The sequence below is a fragment of the Pleuronectes platessa genome, chromosome 20, assembly GCF_947347685.1.
Source record: "Pleuronectes platessa chromosome 20, fPlePla1.1, whole genome shotgun sequence".
Lineage (NCBI taxonomy): Eukaryota > Metazoa > Chordata > Actinopteri > Pleuronectiformes > Pleuronectidae > Pleuronectes > Pleuronectes platessa.
In genome coordinates, this window is record NC_070645.1 from 18,367,363 (window position 1) to 18,379,833 (window position 12,471).

General features: G+C 41.5%; 1 protein-coding gene across 2 annotated transcripts; it reads right to left on the reverse strand.

Annotated features, from left to right (window-relative positions):
- Positions 1–1,440: 1,440 nt before the first annotated feature.
- On the reverse strand, positions 1,441–12,302 carry smpx (small muscle protein X-linked). 2 transcript variants are annotated; one of them, XM_053412937.1, is made up of 6 exons: positions 12,190–12,302; positions 11,933–12,045; positions 7,342–7,401; positions 4,470–4,556; positions 3,977–4,129; positions 1,441–2,376 (listed from the first exon to the last, which is right to left on the reverse strand). In XM_053412937.1, the coding sequence occupies exons 3-5, from the start codon at positions 7,375–7,377 to the stop codon at positions 3,980–3,982; spliced, it is 273 nt and encodes a 90-aa protein (XP_053268912.1). In that variant the 5' UTR covers positions 7,378–7,401; positions 11,933–12,045; positions 12,190–12,302; the 3' UTR covers positions 1,441–2,376; positions 3,977–3,979. The 2 variants fall into 2 exon arrangements, with proteins under 2 accessions (XP_053268912.1, XP_053268913.1); XM_053412938.1 differs by lacking the exons at positions 11,933–12,045; positions 12,190–12,302 and adding an exon at positions 9,302–9,455.
- Positions 12,303–12,471: the final 169 nt, after the last annotated feature.

The following is a 12,471-nucleotide window of genomic DNA, read 5'->3' on the forward strand; positions in this document are numbered from 1 at the left end:
ATCTGTGTGTGTGCAGAAGGACATGTGATGTGAAGATGGATATGCGGGGGAGGGATGTGAGGGTTATCTGGCCTGGTGTGATGGTATGTGTTTGGTTTAATGTGGCATTCTGCTCTGAAACAGGTGGATTTGTTGGCTTAGCTCAGGATCCTTGTGGCTCCATTGCTCATAAATGCCCCCAACTCCTACTTAAAACCCTGTAACACCCATTATGTTTGAACATAATAAAAGATTATTACGGCTGGAGACACAAGAATAACTGAAAAGCTTTTTTATGTCTCGGGTTTCAGGTTTAATATTTCTTCTTGAAATATGAGCAGGCATTATTTCCTGCTCCTCTCACTGTCAATGTCCTGACACACACAACACAAAAGAAAGTCTCTGCAGGGGAAAAATTACCTTTTAATCACGTCACCTTGAAAACGTTACTGTCATGTCCTCTCCGCGTCTCAGAGGGGACATGGGGGACGTCATGTGTCGGCTGGAACATCTGTCAACTGCACCAGCGGGATTATTATTTTTTTTCTTTTAAAATGACAACGAACAGGAGGAGAAGTCTTCAGCCATGTTACCGAGCTGGAGGTGAGGATGTAGACACAGGACTGCTGAGGTAGCATCCGAACACGCTCCACTTCCTCCGGTTGTAATGAAGCCAAAATACCCTGGATATGGGTGCGGCCATGTTGTGCTTTTGACATTATTTGGTGCCATAGTCTGCACATGACTGAGATTTGTATATAGTCAATCACAGTGGAGGCATCATAAGAACTACTTAATGATAGAAATGTTTAGAATAGATTTCACGAGTATTTAGACTTTTTATTTTAATCCATGTCCCATTTGATAATATTGAGAGAGCAGGGTATAAGACCTATACTGCAGCCAGCCACCAGGGGGCGATCCAGATTATATAGTTTCCCTTCCAGAGAGCTGTTATCACGTACAATCTTTATATTCAGTCTATGGTTTAATGTTAATAAGCATGCTAACATTAGCTTATTAGTGCTAAACCCAAGGCTGACAGGAATATCATTATTTTAGCAGGTAACTGGTTTTAAACCAAATTACTAGACACTTACATTTTTTCCACAAGGTGGCGCTAGAGAACTTCAGAGGATTAGAAAAGTTATTGCAATTTATCCTAATGGGAAAATACATGTTTGTACTATATCTCAAGCTCTTCTATGGGGTAGATGTTCAGATATTCTAAACTTTTAAGAAATGGTGGTGCTGCTGGAAATCATGTTCATCCTCTGGCAAACTTAAATGTCTCCGCCAAAATGTTTCTCGGCGATCCATCCAGTAGTTGGCGAGACATTGTGAATCCTGTGGTGAGCAGAAGTCAGGAGGATTTATCGTCCAGACACGACACATAAATAAAAAATGGCATCACATTCCCCCCCCAATAGTTGTCGACAGAAGAAGACATCAACGTTGGACGTTTTTTGAACAATCTTGATTTTATTGCCATATTTTCCTGAAGATATCAATCATCACAACCATGAAACAACGCAATTGTCCTCAGAGTCTCCCTCTAAAAAGTAACACAACTAATCTGAAACACGTGAAAGACATTAAGAAAACGTATAACTGACTAAAATCCTTCCTCCTCAAGCCAACTTCTCTTTTTCAATCTGGACGTTTCTCCGGCCATGCAACTAGATGCTTTCTCCACGGCTGCTTCTAGTAAATTGCTTGTAGATGTAATATGCATGACGACCAACGCACGCAGCACAAGTGTTGCCACAGACGCCAGGTTTTAAATCTCCTGTGGTGCCGAGAGACGTTTAGCGTGACCTTGTTTGACGAGGGCTTGAATGTTCATCTATATGTTAAAGTCCCGCACTCCAGCTTTAATAGAAAGCATCAGGATGAATCAGGGTTGAGGAGATGCACAGTCAGAGTTTTGACAGAATGGAAAAGGCCGTGTGAGGAAGAGGAAGCACAGTCGATCATGTCGATTGTCACCAAATGACCCAGAGTTGAAATAAAACAATTGCTTCTCTGTGCAATACATATTTTGTGACTTCTAAAACGTAAAGAGACGTCTCAGCTGCAGCGAAAACAAGTTCTTCATCTTTACAACACTTTTTAATTGAATAAATTACCATTTAAATTTGCATCTGAGGATAAAAACACGTCGACCTGCTGGACGAGCTCGTTGAAGGAGAGTTCCTGGATGCCGGGTTCTTCGATGGTAGCAGAAGATTGAATGTTGGAGGTTTCCTGCGGACGCCGGCTTGGCAGAAAGCTGTGTGTGTCTCTGAACATGTTGGGATTAGCTTGTAGTTTGTTAGCCTTCTGTAGCAGCGGGCCAGTCTGTGTCTGTGAAGATTATCAGCTCTCCTCTCTGCCGGGGGTTGGGGGGGGGGGATCCTGCAGGAGAAAGATGGATAAAGACATTGTGAGGGAGTTCTGCTATCAGAGGTCTCAGAGCTGCTGACCCCTGCAAGGCCAGAGGTCCGCTGTGAAGAAATATCTATCATGTGTGTGTGTGTGTGTACGTGTTTGTGTGTGTGTGTCTGTGTGTGCGTGGTTCCAGTGTTGCTCTCTTGACCCTTTTCCTTTCAGCTTCTCTCTGTGGCTTGATCTTGATTTTCTGCTCATCTCCATCTCAAAGAGTGGAGTTTGAGTCTCGGAGGCAGACGCTGTGTGAAACATCTCAGCTCTGCTGGGCTGTGATGTTTCACACAGCGTCCAGTTGAATAAGAGGTTTAGATTGAAGCTAAAGCACTGGACTGAGCTGAGGAAACACATTGTACGTGTGAGTTTGTTCTTATGCAGCTGTGAGACGCTTGCAGGACCAGTAATGTCCATCATGAAGACACTCGGATTATAAACGTGTTACTTTCCCAAAGCAGATACAGACTCTGACCCTGCTCAGAAATAGTTTGTAGTGATAAGTGTTTTTTCAAGAGCAGCACTGTGGCCGAGGAATTAGTTTAGAAGTAAAACTTCAACCAGATTCTGCTTCTTTCTCTTCACCTCTCGCTCATTTGTCTCCCACACAGCAGAACGCCCACAGGGTTAGGGTTGGGATGTTGTGGTTTCTGTGTCCCACTGAGAAAGTCACACACACACACGCACACACACACAAACACACACACACACGCACACACACACACATACACATACACACACTCTAATAAAGTATAAATATAGAGCCTGACTAACCCCCCTCTGCCCACACACACACACACACCAGTCATCAACACACACACACACACACACACACACACACACACACACACACACACAACCACACGCACACTGCTGACCCAAACATAGGGGCTGAGCAGACTACAGTGACCCCCAGTGGTGAGCTCCAACCACTGCATGTAATTATTGTGGAGTCATACTATCCTCGACCTGAACCTCTGGATTAATCACACATATATAATATTATTATATGTTATATTATAGAAACATAACCAAGCTGTGTCAGATTGAAAAAGAATCTGGAATAAACAATATAATCACTCAATATGCATTTAATGAGCATTTTAAATCCACCATAGTTTAGGTGTGACATGGGCGAATGGACTTTAACTTAAACTTTTATGGTACTTTGGTTTTTAATTAGCTATAAATAGATGAATATAAAAAGAATATATAGACAAATTAGTATTATTACCACTTATTATGATACTCTTGAGTTAAACGTTTTTTCAGGCCATCCTATGTGGATATATAAATTTAAAACATCATAGTATTTGGACTGGTCACCATGTTCTGCCCAGAATTAGTAGATATAGAAACTGAAAACATGTGGATGTGTATTTAAATTCAAGTTTGAACACAATCAGACATTTTCAGAAGCTGCTTTCCCTCTAGTTGTAAACCTGTTAGTCACCTGCTATTTTCATTCACATTTGCATCATTCACAAATTTGACTCTTTCCGTATCTCATCTCTGTGCTTCTTCAACATTGCCTGTTTTCTGATTTGCATCTTTTTCTTTGGAATCGTCTACCTACGTGTTAATCCTTGGTGACCCATCGCAGTTCACTCTTGACGTTCTGCAGCTCTGATAGGTTCACAGCCGGCCCCGGCAGTTTCACCGCACCCGGCAGCGCCTTCTTGTCCTCCGGCGTCTGGGCTGCGACGCTGGGCTGCTCTGGGGATTGAGCCTGAAAAATAAAAATAACACAACAAACAAAAAAATATCACGATTCCTCAAATCACCAACCTCACTATTACCTGTACTTTGAATATGTCATTATTGTTTGTGACGATTCTAATACTAGAAACTAATACTACTATTACTACTATTACTACTTTTACTACTACTAATGCATTATTCAGTGACAGTTTCTTTAAATCAAACAAAGTATGTGCAAAAATGAAAGTCACAAAGTTTATAGATAGTTTTTAAGCTAAAAAAAACCTGCAAGTACATGTTTTCATTTATGTGTGTGTGTGAGGGGGGGGGGGGTTGTTTGTGTGTGTGTGTGTCCTGTGTTGTCTCACCTCATCTATGTCAACTGACTCGTCTCTCCTCTTGACAGGATGTCCCGCCCCTGGACGCAGACCTCCCATCGGGATGTTCAAATTAGCCTGGCGGACAGCGAGAAGAGCCAATGAGGCACTTTCATCACTTCAACACGCACAGTTTCCTGTCTGTGTGTGTCTGTGTGGGTGCATGTATGTGCGTATGTGTGTGCACGTGGATGAACGGCTGCTGTTTCCTCAAAATCCCTTGTTTTTATTATGACCAATGTTTCCTTGTTTTCATCATGTCACAACAAGAGACTTCTGTCTTTTTAAAACTGACACACACACACACACACACAGATATACATACACACACACACAGGCCTGCTAACTAGATGTTCTACTGCTGCGTGCCCTGACACCTTTGTATTTGACGTGGTTGTATGCTACTGTACTGTACTGTATTGTATATATGCTGACCTTGTACAGCTGTACAGATGTGTGTGTGCTGTGCGATGCTGGATATTGTTCTACGAGAGAGTTTTATTTATTTTTTCCTAGAGATTAAGGTTTAAAGTTTCGAGGGGAAAGTTCTGGAAGGAGTCGCCTCATTCACAGCATGTTTGCTAAGATTTGTATAATTGTAATGTTGCTTGGGCTGGGATTGTTTACTTTCTTTATGGCTTCGCGTGCTCAAGCTTAGCATGAGAGGGTCAGTGAGCCGACCTACCAGGACCTGAGGGCCTCTGTTTCAAGTGACTGTTCACGTTTCCTGTTTGAAAGTCACTCGAACGACCTCAAAGAGAATCCCAATGATCACAGAGAGATTATAAATGAGTAATAAGATACTTTGACCAAATCAAAAGAGACTTAACAATGACAAAGAGGCAAAAAATGACCACAAAGAGGCAAAAAATGACCACAAATAGATTTTCAAAGACTAAAAATAGACTTTGAACAACTTAAACAAGACTATTGGACCATGAAGAAACTATAAATGACTAAAAAGAGACTTTAAATTACTAAAAAAGAGACTAAACATGACCACAAAGGGACTGAACGACCACAAACAATTATTTAAATGACTATAAATTTACTTTTAAACAACTTATGGACCACAAAGAGACTAAACATGACTAGAGAGACTCTAAATGACCAGGACAAGACTAATCAACCACAAAGAGACTTTAGAAGACCAAAAATAGACTTTTAACAAGTAAGAACAGATTAAACGACAACACAGAGAATCTCAATGGCTATAAAGAGACCATAAACGAATAAAAAAAGACTTTTAATGATTAAAAAGAGACTAAAACAACCACAAAGAGACTTTAAATGGCCACAAAGACGAGAAACGACCACCATGAGACTCTAAATACACATTAAGAGACTGTAACCAAACACAAAGACACTCTAAATTAACGCAAAAAGCCTCAACACAGCGACTGAGACATTCAAAGCGACTGCACAGAGACCGACCACAGAAAGATGCACAGGCCACAAACATTGTTCCATTGTTTTGTGGTCTGGTTCTGTGTCTGGGCCCTGGGGCCTGTTGTCCAATCATCTTCTAACACTCTGTGCACAATCAAAGATTAGAGCAATATTTTACCCTAAATTAAAAATCCAATCCTCATGCTGACCCTTAAAAATGAATTTACAAGTAAATAAAACACACTGAAGTCGTCCATGTGCTTTGATTCTATCTCAGAGAGAAACGTTTGGATGGACTTCAGACCTCTGACCCTAAAAGTTAAAGTGTTTTCTACAAAGATGTGTTTTTTTCAATGAATTCTCAATAAGTTATATTGTGAAGCTGTGCTGCTGTCCTTGTTTGTGATTATCTTTTAAAGTGACGGTGGAGACTGGACTACAACAACCTCATGTTTGTACTGTACTGGTATTTAAACCCCCCCGCCTCTGTACTGATGCCTGTCCCATGGTTAGAACTGAAAACGAGCACAAACGAGAAGAGAGACGGATGAAGAAGAGGAAACACACACGTGGGGGCATCGCTACAGAAACACAGACGACTGCGCAACCCCCCCGCCTGCAGCTCTGCACTGATGAAGCCTCGGTGCTGTATATGCACAGTCAGAGTTCTGTATTTGCCTTTATTAATAAATACTGTACCGTGGAAACACTTCTGACGCATTCCGTGTTTGTGAAGTCGATTAATTTTCACGGGAATAAACAATCTACACGAAGGACACACACACTCAGGACTCATATTGGAAAGTAACTAACTACAATTTACTAAATTTTGAGGTTTACTTTGAGTATCTCTATTTAAAACTATGTTATTCTTCTTATCTGCAGTATTTTTTACTGTTGACACATGATCCGTTTGTTTATAAATACAGATAAGTAGTTAGGAAATAAAAGAACCCAGCTCAGATAATATGATTATTAAATAAAACAATGGTTCTTAATTCTTAAATTTTAAACCAATTTATGATATCTCCTTATAAATGTGACCAAACTTTTAACTTACATCATAATTGAATTAAGTGTTTTATAACCTGTTTTATAACCGGATTAGTTTTTATTAATGTAAAGCGATCAGTTCATATTTATATGACGTGATGATATGAAATGAAACAGCAGCAAAGGCGGTAGTAAAAATATTAACATCAGTAAAAGGTGTTAGCAAATAAGAGCTATACTTTGCTGATAATACTCATGTTTGTATACTTTTACTTGTAATGGCATATTTTTTACTTGAGCTATTAATACATCGGCTCCAGTAAAATATGCCAATACTTCCTTCAGCTGTGCCCAGGACAAATACTTGTAAGTACAATTATTCAATACTTATTGAGTTACTGACACACACACACACACACACACACACACACACACACAGACACACACACACATATTATGCAGATAGGAGGAAATGTTTTACCTGAAGGGCTTTGACGTTGGACGAAGATTTTGACATAATCCTCCCGGTGAGTCCACTGACCTGGAGGAAGCACAGATCACAGACATTCAGCTGAGTGTGTGAGTGTGTGTCTGTTGTGTGTGTGTGTGTGTGTGTGTGTGTGTGTGTGTGTGTGTGAGTTTGTATAATGGGGGTACTGGGACTCTCTGTTTCTGTGGTTTTAAAGGGCCGGGATAGCGTTTCAGTTGCTTAGCGACAGATGCAGGTAGAGGACACGTTCTCTGAATCTTTCATGAGACCGAGAGACATAAAGAACTTCAAAATAAAAGTCCAGCACAGCTAGTGAAGTACTGTAGAGGTTTACTGGATGGTGAGTCAGAATATAAATACACTGCAGAGGTTATTTTACAGACAGATATTTACTCTCTGTAAATACAATCTGCCACACTGGCCTCAGTTTAAACCCAAACAAACCATATAAAGTCTCTTTTTCTAATATTCTCTCTGCACCAAATTACCTCATAACATAAGTATTTTTGTTGCAATGGTGAAAATACAGATTCTAGTTGAAGATAAAATGTTTAACCTGTTATTATTGTGATCGTAGCGGCATTGACATCATTCCACATATTTGTCCCGTCTGTGGCCTTCAAGTCTTTCCCTCTCAATGACAATGTAAAAACCTCAAACTCATCACACACACGTGTTTATTAATAAAGCCGATTTTAAAGGACCAGCGTTGAATGAAAGTGCTGCACGATAAAGTTAATATGTTTATGAAATTTGAAACAGGTTTGAAACAGGCCAGATTTTTACACATATTTTCTTATTGAAAACGACTCTTCTTCACGTTGCCTCGGCCCCGTTTCCCTCCCTCCCTCCTTCTGCCGTCTCACGGATCAACACCGACCCGAGAGGTTCCTGATGGGGGAAGTTTCCATGTTCTATTTATCTTATCTCAAAGTGGCTCCGAGCGGCCACAGAGAAGCCGAGTGAGGCTGATGAGTCTCAGTTGCCAAGGTGCTGTTTGTGCAGCAACACACAGCAGCGGCTCTGACGTCCTTGACATGAGAGCAAAAGCCTGGACACCACCCCCCCACTCCCCAGGGATACACAACCACAGACACACACTCGTAGTTATGCCGGCCCTGAGCTGCAGCTGCCCTCGGCCGCCGCTCTGCAAAGCCCCACAAGCCCTTTCACTTTCACACATGTCGCACTCTATGCACACCCACACACATACTGCTAACCGCCATACACTGTGGTAACCACACGTACAATTACTTCTCCGTGTGTGTGTGTGTGTGTGTGTGTGTTGTTTGTGATGTTCTCTAACAACAACAAGGAATGTGTGTGAAGCTGCTCGTGAGGAAGAATGAATGAACGGCTGCGCTCAGCTCACGTCTGCTGGCTGGATTCCATCGTAGGATTTACAGAGAACAAGAGTGAAATCAAGTTTCTACCTCGTCTCAGACACAGTTTCCCACAACGTTGAACTGTTCCTCTAAAGATTTACACCTAAAGACCAAGTCAGTGTGGTACAAACATGAATTTAGGCGAAATGAATGACGCCTTTGCCTCCAGTTTCCCTGCTGGTCATTGAAGAGAATGCAGGTTAGGGTCCATTTTTATATTCACCTTATAAACGGGACAAGTATAGTTTAATTTGAACCTGAAGTTAGAACCGACTGACACAGACAGAGAGGGAAATACTTTTTGTAAAGCATTTGTTAATAATAAGAAAAATAAAAGTTACACCAATGATGTGATTTTTTTGTGTTAAAACAGTTTAAATTCTCTTTTGATATAAACATAGATTGGAACTGGTTATTCCCCTTAAAACCTCTGAAGCTCTGTCCCACCAACTAAAAACTTTGACACACATGTACACACAGACACACACATGCATACACAGACACACAAATGCGTACACAGACACACACATGCGTTCACAGACACACACAAAGCAGCTGCAACCTACCTGTTGATGACAAAACCCTCTGTTGTCTAATTCTTGATTTTAAAAAGCCTTAAACGTTTCTCTCCAGCTCACTTGTGCTTTCTATCTCTCTCACAGATTTATTTGCCGTCCTCTCTCCATCTCTTTCTCTTTCTTTCTCATTCCCTCCTCCTCCTCCTCCTCCCCCCCCCCCCCCCCCCCCTCTCCTAGTAAGTGGCAGAAGGATTCCTCTCATATCTGGGATTTGTTCTCACTATAAATAGACGAGTGATACACAGAGGGGACCTGCTTTCTATCTACACACACACACTCACACTCTCACACACACACACACACACACACACACACACACACACACACACACACACACACACACACACATACACACCGCTCTTCGACACACATGGACACCCATCACAGACACACTCTTAGACACACATGGACACACTCGCACACACACACAGAGACAGACCAAAACACACTCAAACAGAGGCACAGGACACTTGAATCTCACTAATTAGAAACCATTTTTATTAAAGTATTCCAGTGAGGAATTAAACCTGACACAATAAAACACAAAACTCTCTGCATATATGGGAATGTATTATGTTTATAATAAAAAGCACAAACCCTATTTTAACATATTTTTAAGGTTTAAAAGCTAAAATAAAAAGTTCAAGTGAGAGATTGTATTTAACTGCGCGACCAAACTTCATTGTAAAAACTTAAACATGAAGGCACAAGACCATCAAAAGGTTTTATAAACACAACTCTAGTCTTTTATTTCTCTTCTATCTCGTCAGTATTTTTTAATCTTATTTATTACTTTATGTTTTATTGTTGATCCCTCTTCGGTACAAACACAGAGCCTTGGCCAACAGGTTTTACTTTCTAATCCCGTCACACGTGACTGTTGGGAAATGGTTTTTGTGCAAACCACAGGCCTCCTTTTCGGCCTAAGTGTGTGGTCAAATAGTAAACCACTCCGGAACTCAGTCTCCCAGAGTGCAACGTGTTCTCTTTGTCTTGAGAAAGCCTCTCGAACTCAGTCCCCCAGGATGCTGCATGTCCCTATGTCTTGACACCTTCACACAAAGGTGTCAAGAGCCACAATGCTCACCTCCTATTGGTCACTCCGGCCCAGGACCTGTGAGGTCAAGGGGCCAATATAAGGAGAGGTCTCCCCCAAACTCGCTCTCTCTCCACAACTCTTCAAGGAGTGACGCTGCCGGCTTCTCCTCCTGCATCGGCGAGAGGGAGAAACCTGATTGCTCCAGCACTTCTTCTCTTCCCACCAACAACCTGAGGTCAGAGGTGCAGCTTTCCAACTCATCTTCTCAAGGAGAAACCTCCTCTCAAATCAAGCTTCTACAACTTCCTAGCAGTGACTCGGTCTCCTGCAGGTAAGGACTTCGAACCAGCATCTGAGCACCGGGCTCCACAGAACCACTGAGGCAGAGACCTTACACAAAGCCAGGAGACGTCACAGAACTGCAAACTGCACAGCAGCTTTCTCCCTTTCTAAGGACTGGTAACATACTGGGCTTGATAATGATACTAGACTAGGCAAGACTGGTTATTAAATTCTAAGTTTGATTTGTGTGGTGATATTGTTGCTACAAGTTAAATGAAAGCTAAGGTTAGTTAGGCCATTCACAGGCTTCCTTTGTAGGTGTCCCTGATTTAGCACCAACACAGACACGCACATATCTTTTCACCCTGTTAAACCGTCCCCTGCACACAGTCGTTAACAACTTCCAAAGAAAGGGTAGGCTGTAAACGTTGGTGGGCCAAACCACTATTTTGAAAGCATGCTGACGAAGGTGTGAACTTTCACATATGTTCTCCCATTAATATTGCATAAGTGAATTTTGCCAACCGTTACACTGTTAAGAACTCCATAACCTTCACTGTTCATTATATAATCTTTTATAGTAAATATTGAGATTTCTAATTGAACTAGATCTAAATGAGACTGATCTTAATCAATAAATTGGCTATCTTTTCCCTTCTTTGAAGGGTGGTGCCCCGAGAGAACTTTAACCAACTAAAGTTATGATCTAATATTAATATTTTATTTTGATAACCAAATTGATTGAATGCCTAAAGGCACACCAATCTATGGTATCACTTTTTAAGCACTATTGCACAACATGACAAATTAAAATACTTGAATCCTCCCTGCCTTTATCATCTTCACAGGTTTTTTAGAAACTATCCTGTTATAAACACAGTTTAAAGTGTGTTTAAATAAAATTCAAAATGTTCAAATGAATGAATTTTTTCCCCTGCAGGACCAAATCCATTCAAATAATTGAACATTTAACCATGTGACACCCAAACACAAAACTGTTTCCTTGTATAACATCCACAAATATTAAGAGAAGGTGAGCGTCTTCATTTTACAGCATCTTCTTTAAACACTGTCACTTGAATCCGGAAAACTCTCGTCCTCATCTTAAAATGGCTCTGCCCTATTTCTGCTCTGACACTCACAGACACACACGCACACACACACACACACGTACACACAGAGGTAGCTGGTATTCCTGCTTTTATATATTCATGTGCATCCTCACTGTGATCTCACAGGGTTAAAGGTCTGTGTGTGTGTGTGTGTGTGTATATCTGTGTGTGTGTGTGCTCTCTTACCTCCTGGTGTGCCTGGCTGCTCTGCCCGGCCTGCGCTCCCTCTGAGGTCCTGTTCGGCTACCTGACCTGTTTCCTCTCGGCCTGATTGGCTCGGAGAGGCAGGAAACTCCTCCCTGAGAGGAACCCGACCCAGCATCAGAAAAGCAGAATGAGTTTCCAGCCTCTGTGCCTGTGTGTGTGTGTGTGTGTCTTTAAATTCTCTTTTGGCGTGTGTGTGTGTGTGTGTGTGTGTGTTTGTGTCTGCTGATTCCACCAACCTGTCTGTCACTGTGTCTCTCTGAGCTCAGAGTTCTTCAACTTCACCGCATCCCACTGATCAGACTTCATGAAAATTAATCTGTCATGTGCCCGGGTAGTAAAATGAAGCAACTCCAACAGTAGCTTTGTTTAATATTTCAAGGTATGCAAATGCAAACCACACGCACGCACACAGAGACACACACACACACATACCCACACAAGCGTATCAGGACATTAGGACAATGACTGTCATTCATTTTGGAGCCTAAACGTCATTGCTACTAACCAAACCAATCCAT

What these genes read in the sequence shown, in the direction of transcription:
- smpx (XM_053412937.1), bottom strand. Translation starts at nt 7,377, where the DNA reads ATGTCAAAATCTTCGTCCAACGTCAAAGCCCTTCAG. An exon ending in CCAACGTCAAAGCCCTTCAG is followed by an intron (nt 4,557 to 7,341) that starts GTAAAACATTTC and finishes GCTGTCCGCCAG; the next exon opens with GCTAATTTGAACATCCCGAT. An exon ending in AGTCAGTTGACATAGATGAG is followed by an intron (nt 4,130 to 4,469) that starts GTGAGACAACAC and finishes TTTATTTTTCAG; the next exon opens with GCTCAATCCCCAGAGCAGCC.